Source organism: Theobroma umbraticum, unplaced genomic scaffold (assembly GCF_002168275.2).
Source record: "Theobroma umbraticum cultivar Fairchild unplaced genomic scaffold, ASM216827v3 scaffold_30.0, whole genome shotgun sequence".
NCBI lineage: Eukaryota > Viridiplantae > Streptophyta > Magnoliopsida > Malvales > Malvaceae > Theobroma > Theobroma umbraticum.
Genome location: NW_018397254.1, coordinates 9872895 through 9893997, shown reverse-complemented (window position 1 = coordinate 9893997; position 21103 = coordinate 9872895). Strand labels below are relative to the sequence as shown.

At 35.8% G+C, this 21103-nt stretch overlaps 5 protein-coding genes across 6 annotated transcripts; 1 reads left to right on the top strand and 4 right to left on the bottom strand.

Moving 5' to 3' along the window:
• Positions 1-1803: 1803 nt before the first annotated feature.
• On the bottom strand, positions 1804-2388 carry LOC110426643 (RING/U-box superfamily protein). Its single transcript, XM_021441915.1, has one exon. It carries the CDS (start codon positions 2278-2280, stop codon positions 1804-1806), a length of 477 nt encoding a protein of 158 aa, XP_021297590.1. The 5' UTR covers positions 2281-2388.
• Positions 2389-4098: 1710 nt separating this feature from the next.
• On the bottom strand, positions 4099-7258 carry LOC110429403 (Pentatricopeptide repeat (PPR) superfamily protein). Of its 2 annotated transcripts, XR_002446566.2 has the most exons (4): positions 6031-7258; positions 5740-5786; positions 4899-5209; positions 4099-4585 (listed from the first exon to the last, which is right to left on the bottom strand). XR_002446566.2 is itself a non-coding variant. In XM_021445426.2 (2 exons), exon 1 carries the CDS (start codon positions 7101-7103, stop codon positions 6066-6068), a length of 1038 nt encoding a protein of 345 aa, XP_021301101.1. In that variant the 5' UTR covers positions 7104-7258; the 3' UTR covers positions 5323-5786; positions 6031-6065. The 2 variants fall into 2 exon arrangements, 1 of the variants encoding a protein (XP_021301101.1); XM_021445426.2 differs by lacking the exons at positions 4099-4585; positions 4899-5209 and having other exon boundaries at positions 5323-5786.
• A 123-nt stretch (positions 7259-7381) lies between these two features.
• PDE191 (Mitochondrial transcription termination factor family protein) lies at positions 7382-9247 on the top strand. The gene is made up of 2 exons (XM_021445439.2): positions 7382-7532; positions 8092-9247. Exon 2 carries the CDS (start codon positions 8094-8096, stop codon positions 9090-9092), a length of 999 nt encoding a protein of 332 aa, XP_021301114.1. The 5' UTR covers positions 7382-7532; positions 8092-8093; the 3' UTR covers positions 9093-9247.
• A 410-nt stretch (positions 9248-9657) lies between these two features.
• LOC110429394 (putative L-type lectin-domain containing receptor kinase S.5) lies at positions 9658-13722 on the bottom strand. The gene is made up of 2 exons (XM_021445418.2): positions 11949-13722; positions 9658-11045 (listed from the first exon to the last, which is right to left on the bottom strand). Exons 1-2 carry the CDS (start codon positions 13213-13215, stop codon positions 10213-10215), a joined length of 2100 nt encoding a protein of 699 aa, XP_021301093.1. The 5' UTR covers positions 13216-13722; the 3' UTR covers positions 9658-10212.
• A 2323-nt stretch (positions 13723-16045) lies between these two features.
• Positions 16046-16990, bottom strand: LOC110421786 (uncharacterized). Its single transcript, XM_021435464.1, has one exon. It carries the CDS (start codon positions 16956-16958, stop codon positions 16236-16238), a length of 723 nt encoding a protein of 240 aa, XP_021291139.1. The 5' UTR covers positions 16959-16990; the 3' UTR covers positions 16046-16235.
• Between the last annotated feature and the right edge of the window lie 4113 nt (positions 16991-21103).

The following is a 21103-nucleotide window of genomic DNA, read 5'->3' as shown; positions in this document are numbered from 1 at the left end:
TAATAATAATAATAATAATAAAAGCAATAAAAAATCTAAGGTCCAATTCATTGCACTCACCTTTCGTTAACCATTCTTTTCATCTCTTCACCCCTCCCCCTCCTCTTGGATTACTTCTAGCTTCCATCAAATGAAATCCACCATCATTGGCGAGAGAATTCCCTAATTAATGCTGCTATATATTCACAGATTGGATCAGAAATTCCCATATCCATTGCGTGCTTAAATTTATATTGCAATGCTTTTGTTAATGGAATGAAGACATGAATTCCTGAATCAAAAGCAGGAGGGGTGCGGGAATGATATTGCAACCTAGATAATACTATATGGGTCCGTTTGGTATCAGGAATGTAAAGCACATTTCCTGTGATGTGACTTATTAAATTACATTACAGTGTTTGTTTTGTAACAGACCACTGCAATGTAAGATTGCAATGCAATCACATTACAGCCAATGGATGCAATGTAAGATTGCAATGCAATCACATTACAGCCAATGGATGTAATGTGATTGCAGTCCAAACCCAATGCAATCACATTACATTGCACTCTGTAATGTTTTTAAAGACAATTTTACTCTTTAACTTTATTACCTTATTAAAAATATTTTATAATATTATAATTAAAATAAAAAATATTAAAATAAAATATATAATATAAGAATAAAAATTAAAATAAAATAAAATATAAAAAATTAACATTTATATAATATAGGTAAAACAAATTAAAATAAAATATATAATATAAAAAAATATTAAAGAAATAAAAATAAAATATATAAAATTATAATAATAAATAAAAATAAAATATATGACATTAAAATATATTTTAAATATGATATTATATAAAAATTAATAATATAAATATAAATATATTAAAAATAAAAAATAAAATATTATACTAATAAATAAAAATAAAATATATGATATTAAAAATATATTTAAGAAATGATATTATATAAAAATTAATAATAAAAAATATAAATATATTAAACTTATATTTTAATAATTAGGGGTAATTTTGATAATTAACATTACATTCCCACTAAAGTACTTGTAAACCAAACACTGTAATGTTATCTTCTCTGCATTTTAATCATTATTTTGCTTATATACCAAACACTGTAATGTTATTTTCCCTGCAATCACATTACTTGCAATCACATTACCTGTAATCATATTACCTGTAATCACATTACATTGTAATGTATCAAACGTCACCTATTTGTTGATTTGTGCGTGTAATATAATGCCTACTGGGACGGTCCATAGATTTGGCAAACTGTTGCCATCATGCACCTGCCACATGCCACTTTTGGGTACAAAATAATGGTGTACCCACGCTCCCATGCCGCTCATTTGCTTTGAGCTCAATAAGAAGCAAGCGTCCGTGACTAGGCGTTAGTTTAACTATTCGAAGTAAAGGAAGAGCAATTAAGCAGTCATATTGATTTATCAGTTGACATCGGCTGCTAATTGACCCTAGATTTGCAACAGAACTAGTATTAATTTAGTATTATATCGAATTCCTCTCCTTCGTTGACTCAGATATTTAAAGCTATCATCATAAGACATCCGTGGCCAGAACCTTTTGTCAAACGACCATGAACCACAGCTAGGACATCAACACCTACTAATAAACTCTTTCGATTTCGATTTACAGCAATGGTCTGTATAAAATCAAGAGGCAATGTCGTATATGAAAATTTTGTGTGTTTGAAATGTACATACTTACTCTCAGCTATGATGTAAAAATAGTGCCTCCAAAAGGGAAAAAAGAAACCAAAGACATGAAAAAGGAAGTTTAAAAAGAAGGCCAAGAGGATATTAGGTGGGAGGCTGTATGTGGAGGGGTTCCACATTTTGCATGAGAAGAATTTACATTATCAAACAAGAAAGACCTGCAAAGTGGGCAGGTAAACTGATCGTGGTCTAGCCATTTCTCAATGCAGTTCATATGGAAGACATGTCGGCATTTGTGGAGTTGGCTGACGACATCTTCCTTTTCGAACTCCACCAAGCAAATGGAGCACACTTCCTCTACTTCTCCATTGTCTGCTGTTCTCCCTCTGCTGCAGTTTGAGAGTTTGAAATCTTCAAACCTTGCCACCGGAAGGCAGACATTCACCTGGCAGCTCTCCTCTGCTCCATACCATGGAAAGGCAAAGCCAAGTAATCTGAGAAGATCTCTCTTGAGCTGAAGAAATGGGATCCATATACAGGTGTAGAAAATAAGGGCAGCCGTGCATAAACGCGAATGAGAACACATTAGAGAAATCATTTTCTGTCTTTTTCCTTTTGCTGTCAGAACTTTCCTACAAGCTTTTTCAAAGAGAAAGGGATGAAAGAAACAAACTCTGCAGTGGGTTTTCTTTTCTTTTATCTCGAAGGCTAGTGGTGACTGAAGATGATGGTTTGACATGAAGAATGAGAGGGAGGCAACCCTTTATATAGGAAATGAAGCTCAAAGAGCCTGTGACTTCCTTTATGTTGGAGTAAAAATAACATGCTAGTGTTCCCCAATACTCCAATTCTAGCAACGCTTTGACCTTTTGGGAGGTTCGTTTCACCTTGCAAAGGAATATTAAAGTGTTTGAAAAAAACCTTTTAAAATGGAAGTCCTGTGTTTTTTAACGTATGGGTCGTTATCGAACTCTGAATTCGGCGGGGTTGCAGGGCCGGCGCCGACCCCACAGCCCCTCAGTCTCGCCTTTAATTTGGATAAAAACAATTCATGTTTAGCAGCCACGCTTCCGGCCAAAGCAACAAGCATGCTATTTTAGTGATTAATTAGTACGTAAACGATAAATTAATTCGTTAACCCAAACTGCCCAAGGCATGAGACCTCTTGTCCTCTTAGACGAGTATCAAGGCTCATTTCCTGTTAGAACACCAAACTGAAAAATTTAGAAATTGGCTTCAAGGCGTGTATCAATGCCACTATCTTTAAGGTTTTATTCGCCCCCACTTAAGTGTGCAAAAGAGTTACCGGCGTATAAACCTCGAAGATACAATGAAGCCCAATGATTGATGGCGTTTTGCACTGACGAAATCAATCCACTGAGCACTCACCGGAGTATAACAAGATTATCAAACTTCTATAATACTTTTCTGCAGGAAAATAGTATAGAAGAAAACTTGGAAAATGTTTGAGAAAGAAGATTGAGAGATATTGTTGTTTTTTTTTCTTTTCAATGGATAATGAGGGTCATCTTTTATAGGCATAGATGCCTGTTCTCAACAGACACTATTTGTGTCTGTTACAAAGAGTTGCTTCTGTTGATCTTTTCCCAACAGACGTGACTCTTTATAGTGTCTATTGATTTAATTTTCAACAGACACAACCCTTCTTTTCGATATGAAATCATATTTATTTGAAAATATCCAACATTTCCTACTCAAACCTACAACATTAAGCCTAAACTAAGTTGGTTAGGATTATAAACAAGACCAAGTTGCTAGAGATCTAATAGGCAGATTCCAGTTGTGTTTAAATAATCATCATAATTTATGTACAGTTGCTCGCACCAAGGTCGTCTTTCCCTATAATCTACTGCTCAACTTGCAGATAATCGACAATCGGTTTGTCCTATCTTCAATCTGACCCTCATTGACCCTAGCCGGAGACAAATTGCTCCAGAATTGGCTCCTTAACTCAGGCTAAACCTGCTTGCATATTTCTTTTTTCCTCTTAAAAGTGGTTTACATATGAATGAGCATGTGAAAAATTCTCAGTTACAGGGATATATGCACCATTAGAAACCAAAATAAAGCATTAAAAATTTAATGGTAAACCATGTGTCACATGCCCTTTACTCCTGCAAAAGGGTGCGTTTTTATCTTATGGGGAACAATGTTTAGAAGCTCTTTGATTCATATACTTAGCTTGCTTTCCCCGGTGGATCAAAAAGGCAACATGTGCAGATTTATCAAACTCACGCTGGAGGGTTTGCGTATGCTTATCAAAACCACAACATGAATATTATCAATTTAATGGTCAACTTATTATGGGGACAACCAAAACAGGGAACACCCACAGATAAGTTGGTTGTAATCCTCTCCAGCCTAGGTTTGACAATCTTTCTATTACGAGGAAATAAATAAGACCGACCAAATCACAAAGATCTTATAGGGCATTGAGAAAACCTATTGGTGAGTTGTGCTTAGCATTTAAACTTTGGGGTACCTTGTGCATTGATTAAATATGCTATTCCTCTCAAGAGGAGACGTATCTTTTTTTCACTTGAAACCCTCTTCAAAATAAACAATGCCTGACCACGTGCTGTGCACAACCAGCGCAGGACTTACCGGGAGTATATATTCAACCATTTTTTCTGTTACTAACCGACTTCTGATGTGATGAGATCCAGTTATCTTCGAAGGCTGTCAAACTCTGATCCTGCAACATAGATTTGGATGATGACCTTGATGATTAAAACATTCAACAGGCGGTGGTTGCATCTTGGTTCTTGACAGTAGTTGCCAACAAGGCAGGGGGGTTTCACAGCAATTAGACCTTCAAGCTGGGGATCTTCCAAGATGCATACAACACCAAAATGCTAAGGCTCTTCACTCCTGAGAGATTCCTATTCATTCCAAGGTCAAAATTTTAACATTATCAGGACAGCGATCCCAGTAACATTAGAGGAGTCTCCTTTTATGTTTAAGTATTTTCATCTCATAAAGCTAAGAATGATCCTGGAACTTAATTAAGAATATTAACTGTATGTACTTGCACGCCCATGTATCCACCAGATCTAAATTCAACATTTAGATAAATTCAATGGATAAACCAGCTTGATATCGAAATAGCCATTGCTAATATGTGTCAGTTTCAGTTTATATGAAACAGCAAAATTAGAACTTAGAAGTACTAGCATTCATGAGAGAGCTACTAACCCCACCGCCACTAATGCCTGCTAATGCTATAATCAATGCCTCCACTGCTTCCTTTGCTTTCTCTACTCTATCAGACCCACTACTGTCACTAATCCACACCAACTTGTTTGACCATCTCCTTTCTTCCAAGGGATTGCTTCCACCCCCGGAAAGGCCTTGTCGTTCTCCTGTGTTGAATCTTTACTTCTTATTCTTTAGATATGCTAATAGCTAAGCCATCATCCCCTGGCCCCTGCTACCTCCACCATTGCCCTCATTTTTGTCATTCTACCCACAAAACCTTGACATTGTTGTAGACTTGTAGCTATTTGCTATGCAACAACAAAATTATATGAGAAAATTAGTTTATCTGAAATTAGTCAAGATATCGAATGCTCATTTGAAGTCTAAAGAAACAATGTAAATACACATTTAGATACCGCTTTACCAAGCCTCACATTAAAAATTGTCTTTAAACATTTTGTTAAAGCAGCAACTTGTGACTATCAACGTTTACACAATAGGATCAACAACACTTGCAAAACAGCAACAGCTGCTTATGCCCGTACAAGTTCTATTGTAAAGGTTTAGAAGCCAAAAGATCAGATTCTATTTATAGTGGCTTAAATTGCCTAAACACAATTTCAAAGTGAATGGCCATACTTAGGCATTCTTATCACTGGATCAGCTGAAGCGAAATGCAAGAATGAATGTACGTTTTCAATTGAAGTGAATTTGACAAATTGTATGAGTGCAAATTTTGTTTTTCTGGAACTGGAGAGTTGGTTCCATCTTTGTCAACAGTTGTTCTGTGCTAAAAGCTAAAGTAGCCAAAAATCAAACAAATTATGATGATTTTCACCTGTCCTCCTTTCCTTTTGTTTCCTTCTTGCATTTTAAGGCATCATTCTGCAATATATTTAAGCTGATTATAGTTTTTTGCCTCAAGGTATTGTGACACAATATACCAGCAAAATGTAGTAAGAGCTCCAGTATAAAAACTGGTATCCTTGCTAATGCAAACCCAAGAAATTGAATAGAAAAGAAGAGGTAACTTTCATTCATAAAATCGACCATTTTCCAAAATCGTCCCACATAAGTGGAAACTAAATATCAGGAAACCAAGGACAAGGGGGAGGGCAGAGAGACTTACAAAAGTTATGAGCCTAACAGTAAGGAAAAAAAAGTTTAAAATATTTTCTGAGAGGGTTTCTTCCCAAATATTGCTTCCCAAACCAAAGGTGAAAAAGGTGCCTTCTTGTCCAGAAATTGTCTAACAGCTTTATCATTAAGGACAAATCCCTTTTGTTTTAAAGTTCCAATAACACTCTGTGCTTCTTCCACACCCTTCTCCTTACACAATCCATCAACCAAGCCCACAAATGTGGTCACATTGGGGGAATGTCCCGCTTCAAGCATCTCCAAGCAAAACTCAATGGCGTCATCCAATTTGTTACATCTATACAATCCTTGAATCAATACAGTATAACTAAAGGAATTAGGAGTTACACCTTTAGATTGCATCTTCCTGAAAATTCTCTTTGCATCATCAAGCTTATGGGCTTTGCAGAAGCCATCAACAACAGCTGTGTATATAACAACTTCTGGGATTGTACCTTTCTCCCGCATTGATCCGAAGAGCTTCATTGCTTCTTGGATAAGACCATCTTTACAGAGCCCATCAAGCATGGCTACGGCATTGGGGATAAGACCAGTCTCCTTCATTTTCTTGAAGATCTCATCAGCATCCTGTGGCGGGGAAGGCTTTTCTTCTTGCTCTTTTCTACGTAACAGGGCTGCAGCTTCTGAATCTGAGGGCTGTTTTCCTCTCTTGTTGTCAAGCCCAAGCTTGAATTTTTCCAGGAAATTTTCATCAGATTGAGAATCCTCTCTCCTCCTGTTAGGAACAGAAGCAAATTTGGTATTGAGAGATTGAAAAGAGGAACCATTACCTTTCAGGGTGGTTCCTTTGGTTTCTCTAAAAGAGGGATGGAAAGGCCTTTGACCCTCTAAGGGTCTGTTGGGAATAGGCTCTGGAGGCTTGTCACCATCTCCATTGCTGTTAAAACTGATAGGGTCGTTGTCTCTGAAAGGTCCTCTCATATCACTGAAAAGGCGCGTTTGCAGGAGAGAAAGTGAAGGCGATGCTCCTGAAATGGGGTGATGCGGCTTCAAAGTTAAAATCTTCATCAGCTTTGTAAAAGCCCGAGCTTGCGACGATTCCATATTGTAGCACTAATATTAGTATCAACGGCTGTTGTTTCTTCTTCAATCCAAAAAACCTCCTTTTGATTTTGACAGGAAGTAAGGGTTTAAGCTGAGGGACGCTAGGGTTTTGGGGCCAAAAGAGAACAGAGGGAGGGGAAGAGTTGGAGGTAGAGAAACGGAGGCCAATCTCGTTGAGGGGTAAAATCGCCATTTAAGTACAAGCAGGAAGGGTCATAGAGGTAATTTCAGGAGTAAAATTGAGCAAATCCTATTTTTCAGCGGTAAACCCAGTAGCGAGGGGACGCTGGATATTGGATAAGGCTTTTACAATGCCCGGAAGCTCCACTTTATCCCAGTAGCTCATGCAGCTCTAATGCCCCACAATCCAATCACTTGCCGATAGCGGTCGGGCTTTTCCTTTGGTTATCTCTAATTCAATTTCAATAGGTAATGTTGCCCCGTTCAATCACCCCAGTAATAGTTCACCTGGTTCATCAACATCAATTCAATTGGAAAGAAAGAGTATAAATTCTGTAATCTTTGCTTAGGTTTCCTGTTCTCTTTCGTTATAGAATTATTTTTGTGTTGTTTTTTTTTTTCTTAGAACATTCTCGTCGGAAATCTCTGCTTTTTTTCTTGGTGTCATTTAATGATTTACTCTGCTTGGTCTTGCACTTCATCTTGATTAAGTTGTAATTTTCAGTCGTATGTCTTTCTTAGCCCCCTGAATTCGTCTTCTGTTAGTCTTATTTGTTAGTGATTACTTGTAAGAGTCTTCATTTGCTCGGTGCTTATTTCTTTTGATAATACCAGTGAAGCTAACAAGACTACATTCTCCCCAGTTAAAAGGAAATGTATTTAATAACCGCTCGAAGCATAAACCTTGATGTGCTTTTCAGTTTCTCTGCTGTAGTGCCATTGCAACATATTTTACATGGTGGCCTTGAGGTCAATGTAAATTTACAATTCTAGCTAGAGATTAAAGTTTTGCTCATCTTTGTAACAGATATGGAGGTTGCCAGCAGTCAAAATGGTAGTAGCATCATGTGGTTCTTCAGAGACAAAGGTTTTGATGATAAAAGTATCAACGAAATGTTCAGAAAGTGTAAGCGCCTTCAGGGTGTCCAGAAGGAAACAGCCTCTGAAAACTGGGCTTACCTGAAAAGCATTGGTATTCAAGAGAGAAAGCTGCCTTCTGTTGTTTCCAGGTGCCCCAAAATTCTTACTCTTGGTCTAAATGAGAAGCTTGTCCCCATGGTAGAGTGCCTTGCTACCCTGGGAACTAAACGTCATGAAGTTGCTTATGCGATTGCTAGATTCCCTCACATAATCTCTCACAGTGTGGAAGAGAAGCTTTGCCCACTCTTGGCTTTCTTTCAAGCATTAGGGGTCCCTGAAAAGCAACTGGGCAAAATGATATTGCTAAATCCAAGGCTCATCAGCTATAGCATTGAATCTAAACTCACAGAAATAGTTGACTTCCTTGCCTCCCTTGGACTTACTAGAGAAGGGATGATTGGTAAAGTTCTGTCTAAATACCCATTTATAATGGGTTATAGTGTTGACAAAAGGCTACGGCCTACCTCTGAGTTTTTGAAATCAGTAGGTTTGTCTGGGACAGATCTTCAAACGGTGGCCATGAACTTTCCTGAAGTGTTGTGTAGAGATGTGAGTAAGATTCTTAGACCTAATTTTGCATATCTAGAAAGATGTGGATTTGGGGATAGACAGATAGCAGCTTTGGTGGCTGGCTATCCCCCTGTTCTTATTAAGAGCATCAAGAATTCTTTAGAACCTAGGATTAGGTTCTTGGTTGAGGTGATGGGGAGGCAAATTGAGGAAGTAGCTAATTACCCTGACTTTTTTCGGCATGGTTTAAAGAAGCGATTAGAGTTGCGGCACAGACTTTTGAAAGAGAAGGATGTCACTTGTAGCTTAAGTGAAATGCTGGACTGCAATCACAAGAAGTTTCTACTGAAGTTTGGATTGTTTAAAGGGTTTGCCTAAGGTATTAAAGCCACATTCCAATTCTCTTTGATCTATCATTTTTGTACTGTAGCTTGATTGTCACCTTGTTCCATGAAGTGAATCTTTGTATATGTTTCTAAGCTTAATAATGAGAAATTAAGATCAGCAACTGCAGCTTTTGTCCGAGCATATAGTAATTCTTTATTTCAGTCTGACATAAAGGTTGTCTATGAAGCCTAACTTCCTATTCCTTAATATCTGAGATCTGGACTTCCATCTGGTGTTTGCGAAGTAAGTACGTTGCCATATCTAAGAGGTATCATAACTCATAGTTCAGCAGTGACTGATGCAACATCACTTCTGACGTAGTTTAAGAGTCTGTCTGAATGTTGAATTCTAAGATTCGTAAAGTTCATTAATGTCCATGTCTGTTGCTTTCAGAAAACAATCTTCTCTGATAGATTTTTATGGTTTATTCAATCCATAAACAACATTTATCATTTTTGATAGTTTTATTTTTTAGAACATTTTGGCATACTGAAGATTAGTGCTTTTTGGACCAATATGGCTATACCATTACCTGGTGATAGTTTACAGGAATTTTCAGTCTTTAAATGAGCTTACAGTGGTGCGCCTGCATGGCATTGAGTACTTTACTATTACAGCATTAAGTTTAGAACCTTAAATGCAGTAATCCTTTCTTAAGAGGTTGTGAATGTGAACAACTAATTCAGAACATCAAAGACAAGGTTATCTGCTAGCTTTCATTTTGAACTTCATCTGTGATTGAACTATTCACAGTGTGATCATGGACATTTATACTAGAATAAATGTTGGAAATCTTAGCCCAAATTTAACTTTTGGTTCAAGTCATAGCACCCTCATCTTGTATTTCAAAATCAACCCACTATAAAGTTGTTGCAGTGCTGGATTTTGATGCTGTTACCTCTGCAACGTAAAACCTTAAGCACCACTACCCTGAGGCCAAAAACATCAGATTCAGGGCACTGTGTAAGAGCATTTGGGGCAACATAACCCATTGTATTAGGGACTCCAAATAATCCAAGCTCTGTATAGAGTTGCCTTCAATTTCCCAGGGCTCACCAGAGGGTACTTTCAGCCGATCATAGTGGCCTACGCATTCTTGAAGCTGCAGGATTTAAGCCTGGGGATGTGTTGAATTCCTCTGCGATGTTGTTATTGCCCTTCGCCTTCCAACATCATCTTGTGAAGATAATGCCAAGCTGGAAAGCAAATTGTCAGTGTCGCTAAGAGGTGTAGGAATACCAGAAGGCCATTGAAAGACTGGCTTGAATGGAGGTACACGAGGGACCGGCAAAGTTCCATTCATAATTTGGAAGATGTCCTGTGTTTGAGGCCTTTCACTGGCAATAGGATGTGAACATGCCAACCCGAGTAGTAACAACCTCTTTGCTTCATCAACCACGAATTCGCCGTTGAGGCATTCATCCACAGCTTCTACAATTCGCCCTTCACGATGTAACATCCAAACCCAATCAACTAAAGTATAAAGATCTTGCTGCTGTTGGATCTTGATTCCAGGACTTCTGCCACAAACAACCTCAAGCACCACTGCCCCAAAGCCATAAACATCAGATTCAGGGGTGGCACTCCCTGTATGAAAGCACTCTGGAGCAACATAACCCATTGTACCAGGGACTCCAGATAATGCTAGCTCAGCATAGGAATGCCTTTCATTTTCCAGTGCTCGGGCAAGGCCAAAGTCACCTAGCCGAGCATTGTAGTCTACATCGAGCAAGATGTTGCTAGCCTTGAGGTCACGATGCACCACCTTTTGATCATACTCGTTGTGGAGGTAATGCAAAGCTGATGCTATGCCGGTTAGTATCTTGTATCGATGGCTCCAATTCAGAGTGCCCTGGTTGGAAGTGCCATAGAGGTGGCCGTCCACGCTTCCGTTTGGCATGAATTCATACACCAGCAGAAGCTTCCCTTTCTCGTAGCACCAACCTTAATACAGTCCACAATCCAATCCACAGAAGATGAATGGTTCAGGTTTGAGATGTTACAACTTTGGTTTTTGTGAAACATGGCATTGATATTTTTTTTTTTGTTGTTGTTTTCCTTATTTCTTATTTTATATAAAGTAATTTTCTACGAATCAAGAAGTTGAATTTATTGAATCATAACAAATTATAAAAGAGTACTTATGCTGAATGATCTGAAATCAACAATGGGTGTAAACAATATTAACTTTAAAAATAAAAGATACCATATACGTTATTCTATTGAAATCATTAAAGATAAAAGTAAGAGATGGATCGGAGATAAAGAGGGTGAATGAAAAGCAGTATCCCATTTGTGTTTTTCGTTTTCAACGGACAGATATTACTTATGGTGACAGGATGTTAGTTTCTGCTAATGCCGTTTACTTTCTTTTCCTTGGGAGTGGTTGGGTAGAGAGATAGGCATGTAGTATGTTTATAGCAGCCATAAGTCTTTGCAAGTGATGATTGCTTCTTGTAATGCTTTCTGAATCTGGCTGCTCAACTTTGATGAAGTCAAAATATAGAAACCCAATAATCCAGGAGGGGAAAAAATGAAAAAAAAAAAAACAAAGAAAAAGAAATGCATAGAATGAACGTTGACCATCTAATCTGAAAATGAGTATTCCGTATTGGGTTTTCCTAAAAGCCACATAAATTGGTTCAGTTTTATTGCTCCACCACTAACATGATGGAAGCGCCTCCAAGTTGCAATTTTTGAAGTTATCTTCATATTCCTTTCACATGCACAAAAACGTGATAAGATGGTTTTCCTCTTTGATCAGTAGCCAAACATGGAAACTCTTTTATCTAAAATTTATGCATAAAGTAAAAGAAATTTTAACAAGAACAAAAAGAAGACATTTACCTACTAAGCGGACGAGATTTTTATGGCGAAGACGATGAATGATGGCGAGCTCAGCCAGGAAATCATCCTTGCTTTTGATGCTGTCTCTTGAGAATTTCTTGACAGCCACTTGGTTGGCGTTGTGATTGTTACGATTGACGTCGTCCTTGTCATGGGGATGGAGGACGCCTTTGTAGACTATACCAAACCCACCTTCGCCAAGCTTCATACTCTCGTGAAAATTGTTGGTGGCGTTCTTCAATTCCTTGTACTTGAACTCTCTTGGCATTCCAGGCAGCCATTTCAACTTGCCAAACTGATCAGCAGCCTCATCCGAGCCTTTTCTTCTTCTCCTGTACACAATAGTTGCCCATAGGAGGACCAGGAGCAATGTCACCACTGGAACACCTACCCCAAGACCAATCCTCAACCATTTCCTGTCTTTTCCCCTGGGCAGAATATCTATGTCCAAGCTCCATTTCAAGACACAATTCAACTGGATCTGTGGGTCACCTGTTGAACCAGCAAAACCGAAGTAGGAATCTTGTTTCAGGTGTTCCTTCAGGTTAATGGGGGCGCTGAGAAGGGGTTTTGAGGGCTTATCTTGCCCCTCTTCCACCATGTACACCTCCATCAGCTGGAACGTACCATTGTAGTCAACCCAGACCGTGTAATTGGTGCCTACTTCTGGTGATAATATTATATTATCATCGTCGAGAGAAGCAAACTTCTCTGATTTGACTGAGTTGATGTCAAGCGCAATATGGTTGTCGTCTGGGTCGAAATCTGGCTGCCTTACGGTATCAAATTCGATAGCTACAATTTGGTTGTCGACACTACCATCGGTGGAGGCATTGGTGAGACCAATCCATTGGCCGTAACTATTGGCCGGAATACTTGAAATATTAGGGGCTATGAGAAATGCAAGGCCATGACCAGCAATCCAGTTTTTTTTCCTGAAGATGTTGATAACAAAGGCTGAGCTGAAGGAGGCCAAAGTGTCGTCTGACAACCAAAGCCTGAAGGGTTTGTTATACATAATGCGGCCAGACTTGTTGTAGTGGATTGCGATCATGTCGTCGTTGGTGGTGTCAGGAGTTAGCTGAAGAGCTCCACCATGAATGCTGGATGACTCCAACAGGGTGAGTACTGACCGATGGCTATCATCGAATCCATCATATGAGATTACTCTTTTCTTCTTAAAAGAAGCTGCTGTCGCTGTGCTCAGTTGCAGAAGGGCGAAAACGATCACGAAGACTCTGATGGAATTTCCATTTAACATGCTCATCTTATTAAGCGCTACCTATTTCATACGATCAAAGGGTTGTGCGCATGAAAAGTTGCAGGAAAGGCAGAGGGGAAACAAGTCGAAAAGGGGATAAAATGGAATCTCTCTCTCCCTCTCCCTGTGATATTTACAGATATATATACAAATCTTTGAAAGTGAGAATATGATTAACGAGAATAGTCTTTGACAGGAAAAACTTCCCTTCCTTGACAAAGTCCACCTCACCGTGCGCCTCACTTTTGTTCGTGAACCTGGCCCCTACTAATGTCATAGTCCTTTCTTCGTCTATTTCCCGGAAAAGGAAACGAGATAGGGAGAGAGTTGATAGTGGAACAACCGCAGAAATATTGGAAGTCGATGTAAATTTGGGCAGAAGAGTCAATACATTCACGCCCGGACATGAGTTGAATCTTTCATTTGTTATTTTTATTTCAAACGTTATACACTGCTAAAAAGGATTAAGAATCTTCTTAGCAGGAGGATAGCTTAACTAATAAATCGTAAATACGGGGAAATAACCTTTTTCAATTTTTTGTATTTGAAGTTAATTCTGACCATTCCATTCGAGGACGTAATTAAAGAAACGACATCGTACATATCGAATGAATTAGAGATTGACCCGCAGCCTTTTCTTACCGAACAATTGTTATTAACATATCCACATACAACTAATTTCATCAACCCCCTACGTCTACTCTATCCTCTTTAGGCTTTTCTTCCACGACTAATACGGATTGGAAGAATGGTACAATTCAGAGACGTTTTAAGGTTTGGTTCAAAGTACATCTGCGTCTCTTTAATACAGAAAAATCAAGTCATTATGTAATTATCAAATTAACTTTAAAGGAAAAGACAAGTGTATATTATTTCCATTCTTTCTTTTCTTTTTGGGTCCAAGGCTTTTTGTTTACATTTACAAAATTGCACCGTTTAATTAATTATAAATACAGTTGAAAATATTTAAAGGTAAATTACAAAAAAGACACCTTATGATTTGGAAAGTGACGTTTAACTACCCTAAAGTTAGATTTGTCCAATCAAATACTTATAATAAAATGCTAATAGTCTTAATAATTTCTAACAAAGTAAAAGCTTAAGATGGTTAATTGTTAATATTTAAATCTCAGGGGCAATCTTTTTTTTAGGGAAACCACAGGGTATTTTTTTTAATTTACCTAAGAGTTAATTAGTTTTAATGTCAACTATCTTTAATTACTATCAAATTAAATAATTAAGTTATATTATAGTTCAATTATGCATTAAATATTTTGATAATTAAGAAAAATTATCATCGGTGAGGGATTTTTGAAAATGAACTTACCCCATTAGTTTGAAAAATTATTCTTTTATCTCTCTCTTAAAAATAACCAGTGTTAAGATTCCATTGCTCAAACTAATATTTGTTCACAGTTCACTTTAAATTCTAGAAATAACCTCATTTTATATATGTTTTAATTTTTTAACTCTTTTTTCACTCCTTTTATTTTTGTTTTAATCAACTAAACCTTTTTCTTTCAAATTAGTGGTAATTAATTTATTTCAACTAAAGATAATTTAATACATTCATGCCAAAGTTAATATATAATTGAGTTAAATATAAATTTAAAATATTTAATATGTAATTAAATTTAAAATATAACTTAATTAAAATTTAATTTGATAATAACAACACATGGTTCTCAAACCTCCTTTTAAAAAGGTAAAATTTTGTCGGTTTAATTTTAATTACATATATATATATGTGTGTGTGTGTGTGTGTGGGTGGGTGTGTGTGAAAGGAGTATCAATCTTTCCAAGACATGCAATTTAGCCAATCAACTTAAAAAGAAAGAAAGAAAGAAATGGGCAATGATAACTGTACATATTGAGGAAAGCAACTGATCAATTATGGTCCTCTTGTATTACATTTCTTCTATTTACATTCAAACAGATACAAAAAAGAATACTAATTAGTCTCCATTAACCCTTACAGACGGATGTTTTTGTAGCTTTATAGACGGATGTGATACTTCTGAGGGAAAGATTGTTAATGTTTAGGGAATGAATTCGTAATGAGGGGCTGGGATATCTACTGGTGTTTTTTGGTTAGTCAGCTTGTTTGCTGAGAGTTTAGACTGATATCCTACCAGTCTTGACACTTTCAATGTACAGGGTTCCCCAACCTTATATAGTTGACTCATGTAAAAAGAGGGTCTGAGTATTAAAAAGTGACCATGACTCACGCAACAATCACGTATGGTTAATCAATTAGCAGCTGGCAATTTGTCAAGATATAAAGTTTGGAATATATTAGTACCTGGACCGTGCTGCACGTTTCAGAAATGGAGTTGTAATAGGGAAAGAAACACATGAAATAAGAGCTGGACTGTTCCCTTTATCTCACATTAATAAATGAAAAAGGTTGGGGTGGAGCAGAGAGAGAAGAAGTGGTCATGGTTTGGATTTTGGGATGAGCAAGATGGTCTGTGTGTGGGGAGATTTGAATGAGACTGTTTTTTCAGAAGAAAGATGACTTGGACTACACCTTTCTGATAATAAGTCTGCTTTTGTTGGGCAGCTTGGAGACTTTTGTTTCTCTTTTAGCTACTAATTCTCTGATTTGTTTTAGTTTAATATCTCATTTCCTGTCAAACCAGAGTCACTTGCGTGGCTTCCCATTAAGGACAGGTCCTCGAGGCCAATTTTCTGTAGTTTGTACATGTGGACATTATTAAGATCGTCAAGAACAGATCATAGATAAAGGTTCAACATGATATTCCTTCTGGTAGACTGTTCCAATTAAAAACAGACGGGGAAAGAATTCTAGCAAATGTTAATAATGCAGGAACAGTTCAGCTAGGCAATAATTTTATTATCATTAGTAAAAGTCACACCAATTAAGACCTTTCAAACATATTAGAGCACCATTAATACGAAACTTCTTTCAGACTTAAGCTCATAATTACATGTAAAATAAAGCAATAACACGAGCTGTGTAGATGTAGTAAGCTTACTACTAATTTGATCTTCTGGCCCCTTTATTATTTGGACATAAAACCTGCCACAACTGCAGCAATTATAGCTGTAGGATCGCCAAGAATGGCAGAGACAATAAGACGAACAGCGCCACCAGCCATCTGACAACATTTCTTTACCTTTCCCCCTCTTCCCCCATGATGGTTTTTCAGTGTCCCCTTGAGGCTTGGAATCGTGGTCTGCATCTCTCTGACCTTGTTCTTGTCAGCATTTAAGTACATGGCTTGCCAACTTTCAACTAGCAACTCTTTAACACATGAGACATGAAGATTATAACTCTTGCATTGAGACCTGTAAGACCAACCAGGTCCTTTGCCACCACAGCGATGGCAGGAGCTGGAAAGCTTGAGGCAGAGGTAAAGATTATGTTCTCCATCATCCAGGACTTGAGGGAGGTTTGCACAACAAGGATGAAGATCAAAATCGCATCCCTTGCAGTGGTAGACAAAGCCTAGAACATCATTTCTACACGCATCACATATCCTCATCTGTTCCCCTGGGGGTTTATTGTAGAATTGGAACTCACATTTTCTATAAAAGGGATGAGTAATGGTGGGGGATGGCATAGCACATGCCTTGTGCAAATCGAACTCACATTGCTGGCAACTGTATTTGAGGCCAATGCCAGCTTCTTTACAGCCATCGCAGGTGAATGGTATCTCTGTGTATTCAAGCTTTAGTTTGTGCTGTGGATGGATTGGATGGGGGATTTCTTTGTGGATCTTCATGGGATTTTTGTTACTTCACTTTAATAAGCTGTGGTGAGACAGGCATTGCTTATATAAGGAGGCAGATAGCTTAATTTGTTTTGTCTTTGAATAGCTAAAAAGGGATTTTTGAACAGTCTTCTAGATAGATACTTTGCTTAAGTTTCACAAGTTGAGAATAATTTAGTTAAGTTGATGCAATGATTATAATTCCTGATGAGGAGAGTTGAATGAGGAACCAAGAAAGGATTAGGTGGAATCTAGTACCTTGGTTGAATAATAGTGTAAGCTATTGTCAAAAGCATTCCTGTCTCAGAAGTTAAAAAACTCAAAATTTGTAGTCATCCCCATCTAAAGTAGACCATGCTGTCCTCCTCTTTCATGTCCAATTATTGATGTAAACAAAATCAGATTTCATCACAATTTGGGAAACTAAAACTTGAAAAAGTTGGTAACAGGGCACGCAAACATAGCAAAAACTAATATAAGATGAAATAAAACTCACAAGTTTTGGGGTTTGGGCTGGTATCTGATGTCAAATTTTTTACAAATCATGAATGAATTCAAGTTTCTAATTTTGGAAAGTAATTCCTTTGTTTAATTCTCCTATACTCTTCCTTCAAAACGTACTACAAGAGAATAAAGGAAGCAGTGTTCCAATAAATCAGCTGACCCCAACAACAGGAGTTTTATGAGTCAGATATTGTCCCACTCTCTTCTCCTTAAAGGTTAAAAGGGAATTCAACAAAATAAGAAGCAGCAGCCTGGATTATTCGGATGGCATCACCAACTAGGGATTGGTCTGATCAGCTCTCTCAAACGCTTATGTCATCTGGCATCTGAGTTCTCAGGTAGAATATAATCCTTTTCTTTCTTTATGATTAATTGCAAAAGCCTCATCCACCAGTCTGATTGTAAAAATTAAATAGACTTTGTTTTTAGGCAGTTTGGCCTTGCCTTGCCTGGTCTGTCCTGTTCATGGTCTCATTTGCAAGACAATAACCTATAACAAAAAGTGGGGTCAATGGTCAATGGTCAATGGTCTAATGTTTAAGCGATGCATGCAGTCATACAATGCAAATGTGATGATCAAACTGGGAATGAAGCAGCATATGGCTAATAAATGGAGATTGAAAGAATCAAAGGACGGTTGTCTAGTGTTGGAAATCCTCCTCCATTCATAGACCTACACAATTTCTATTGCACTCCCCTTTAATTTGTTTTCTCTTTTACTTTTCTCTTTTTTCCTTTTGTTTTAATTATTCTTGTTTTCTTTTGACTGTTTAATGAAAGAATAAAGCTAAATTTGGTCTTGTAAGAAGGTAGCAACTAACAACCAAAGCATGACTGATCAAACTCCCTCTAGGTGTCTTCATGAGATTACAAAAAAGAAAGATCTCTGCTTTGTTAAAGTGGGTTTGCTTCCAACTTTTCTGGTTAGCAAACCGCCATCAACAGCCACAGCCAAGTGACAAATTAGGATAGTTTGAAACTGGTTTCTTAACAATAAAGGCAGCATTAAGTGATAAAGGGAAATTTTTTTTTTTTAATTTAGGAAAGGGATTTCCATCCTGTTCATTAAGTAAGAAGATTATACATTAATTAATGAGTTAAATGATTAGATATATAAAGAAAATTTGAGTTGATCTCTTTTAATTGTTTTTAAGATATATATGATTTAACTAATACTATTAATTATTAATCTTTTGATGAGAATAGTCAAAGATCCACTATAATTTATTATACAAAAGAATTGGATCATATTTAGTTTAATTTTTAAAAAAAACTTTTATACTTTAATTTCTCAAAATGAGTTTTGTTAAATAAATAATTGAGTCTTCCTTTTTTTTTAATGAGGAATATATATATTTCCTTTTGGAAGAGGTAAATATTTTGTATAAAAAGTTAGAATTGGAAAACTTTGTATTTATGGACAACTAAACTTATTTAAATAGAATATCTAAAAAAGTCTTTAAATTATTTAAAAACTTTAACATAAACTCTCTTATTTTTATTATGTTCAATTAAGTCTTTATATTTCTATTTTGTGTCAAATAAACCTTTAACTTTTATTTTGATCTAAACAAACTCTTATGGCTAATAATTACTTAGTCAAAATGCCATTTATCTTTTTATGTCACGTAACGCTATCGTAACATATTAACATGTCATAATTAATGATAATTAGATATATTAACATATCATAATTAATGGTGATCTGATATGATAACACGACCAAGTGACATTTTTCACCTTCCACAACAATATTATGTTAACGTCATGTAGATATAAAATAACAAGTATCATTTTGATTAATAGTAATTAATCAACCATTAGTAATATTTATTTGAATCTTGCTGAATAATTTTAATACTTTTTTTACCATTACGCCCTCATTTAAATACTTGTAAGCAAACTATTAGACTTGTCATAATCACTTGAATTATCATGTATAATTATTAATTTGAAAAAAATTAATTCAATGAAATATATTAATTTAGGAATACAATACTATAAACATTTCATACTTTCACTTTTTGTTTTATAAATGCTATATTAAATCAAACCTTTGAGCCATCTATTTATAATAGTGATTAGGAGACAGATTAATCAATAACTTAAAATATGGACATTTAGTATTTTGACACAAAAGGAAAATAATTATTTGCAATTTATTTAGTGCCCATTTGGTCTTTGAATTTATTTTTCTAATGGTGAATATTCTGTAGAAGTTTTAGATTTAGTTTTATTTGCATGCTTATCTTTATTTATAAATAATTTAATATTAATTAGTCACTGAATTTATTACTAGCTCAACTATTAGGAATCTAGAGTAAAGTTGTGCCAATATATTTTTTTTTTTATGATTTTGATGATTTCCTTGTCCAACGATGATAACTAATTGTTTTGAATTCTTAGCTTTTAGGTGAAAATGGTTTTTGTTCGGATTCAAATTCTTTTATTAAGTATAATTGTTAGGATGTGTTTTTCGTAATTTTGAGTACTTTATCTTTTACTTTAAATTATTGTGCATATCTAGAAAAGGTTTATATTAAAATAAAATTTAGATTATGTCATGAATTCTAGAAGTTACTCGATTCTCTCTTGAAGTGAAATTCTAAACAATACTTAATTTGAAATACAATTTAGGCTATCTTTGGACCATTTGAGCCTAAAAAACCTACTTTGTTATATATTTATCCTTAGTATACCCCTTTGAGTCTAAGTTCCCTTTTCTTTGTTTAATTATATAAAAAAAGGCTTTGCTTTAAAATAAAATTTTAATTTTGCAACTCTCACTCCTAAGCATGTATATTGTTTTAGAAAATATATGTTGAGATAAATGCATATAGTAGAAAGGTGATGTTGATGTGAAACAAGTTCAAAACATTAAAAATCACCCTATTACCTACAATGCAAAGAAAATAAGTATGGGAGTGTGAAATTGTGAGCAAAAAAGAGAAAAAAAATGTGTTGAACAAAAGAAAAAGTTCAAATGTAGAAGAAAAGGTGTACTTGGAGAAGAAAAATAAAGCTTTATATATAGGTCCTAAAATAATTATGTGCTTAGGGTGATTTGAGGCATATTATTATCTTTTATCCTACTTGGAACCTAGTCATACATTACAAGCTTATTAAAGACCTATTGATCCCTAGCTCTGTGTTCATTTATATTAGTGGAGAGAAAAATGAAAGTAAACTTATGAAGTTCGAGTACTAATTTGAAATTTGTGTTGGCATAAACTAATTTGAATGTCATGATATTCTTGGTAAAAGATTTCACACACACATATATAGAAATCTATACGAGAATGTGCTTACATTGGAATTGAAATATGAGTTTGAATAATGGCTATATTTTTTCTTAAGTTAATAATTGATAGACATACTTTTGAGGAAATTATGAGAAATTATTGAGTAGGTGCACTTAACTCTAGTAGTAACTACATTTATTTTGTTTTCAACATTTGAAATTGATTTTCATAAGTTAGTTTCTTTTCTATATTTTGCTTGAGGAGTAATAAAATATTAAGTTTGGGACTGTAATAACTCTATGATATAGAGTTATTTAGGCTTAATTTTGATAGTAATTTAGTTTAGTTTTTGTGGTAATACATAGAATTTAATAGGTTTTATATAAATTATTTTAAATTAATTAATTTAGG

What these genes read in the sequence shown, in the direction of transcription:
- LOC110421786 (XM_021435464.1), bottom strand. Translation starts at nt 16,958, where the DNA reads ATGAAGATCCACAAAGAAATCCCCCATCCAATCCATCCACAGCACAAA.
- LOC110426643 (XM_021441915.1), bottom strand. Translation starts at nt 2,280, where the DNA reads ATGATTTCTCTAATGTGTTCTCATTCGCGTTTATGCACGGCTGCCCTT.
- LOC110429394 (XM_021445418.2), bottom strand. Translation starts at nt 13,215, where the DNA reads ATGAGCATGTTAAATGGAAATTCCATCAGAGTCTTCGTGATCGTTTTC. An exon ending in AAATCTCGTCCGCTTAGTAG is followed by an intron (nt 11,046 to 11,948) that starts GTAAATGTCTTC and finishes GACTGTATTAAG; the next exon opens with GTTGGTGCTACGAGAAAGGG.
- PDE191 (XM_021445439.2), top strand. Translation starts at nt 8,094, where the DNA reads ATGGAGGTTGCCAGCAGTCAAAATGGTAGTAGCATCATGTGGTTCTTC.
- LOC110429403 (XM_021445426.2), bottom strand. Translation starts at nt 7,103, where the DNA reads ATGGAATCGTCGCAAGCTCGGGCTTTTACAAAGCTGATGAAGATTTTA.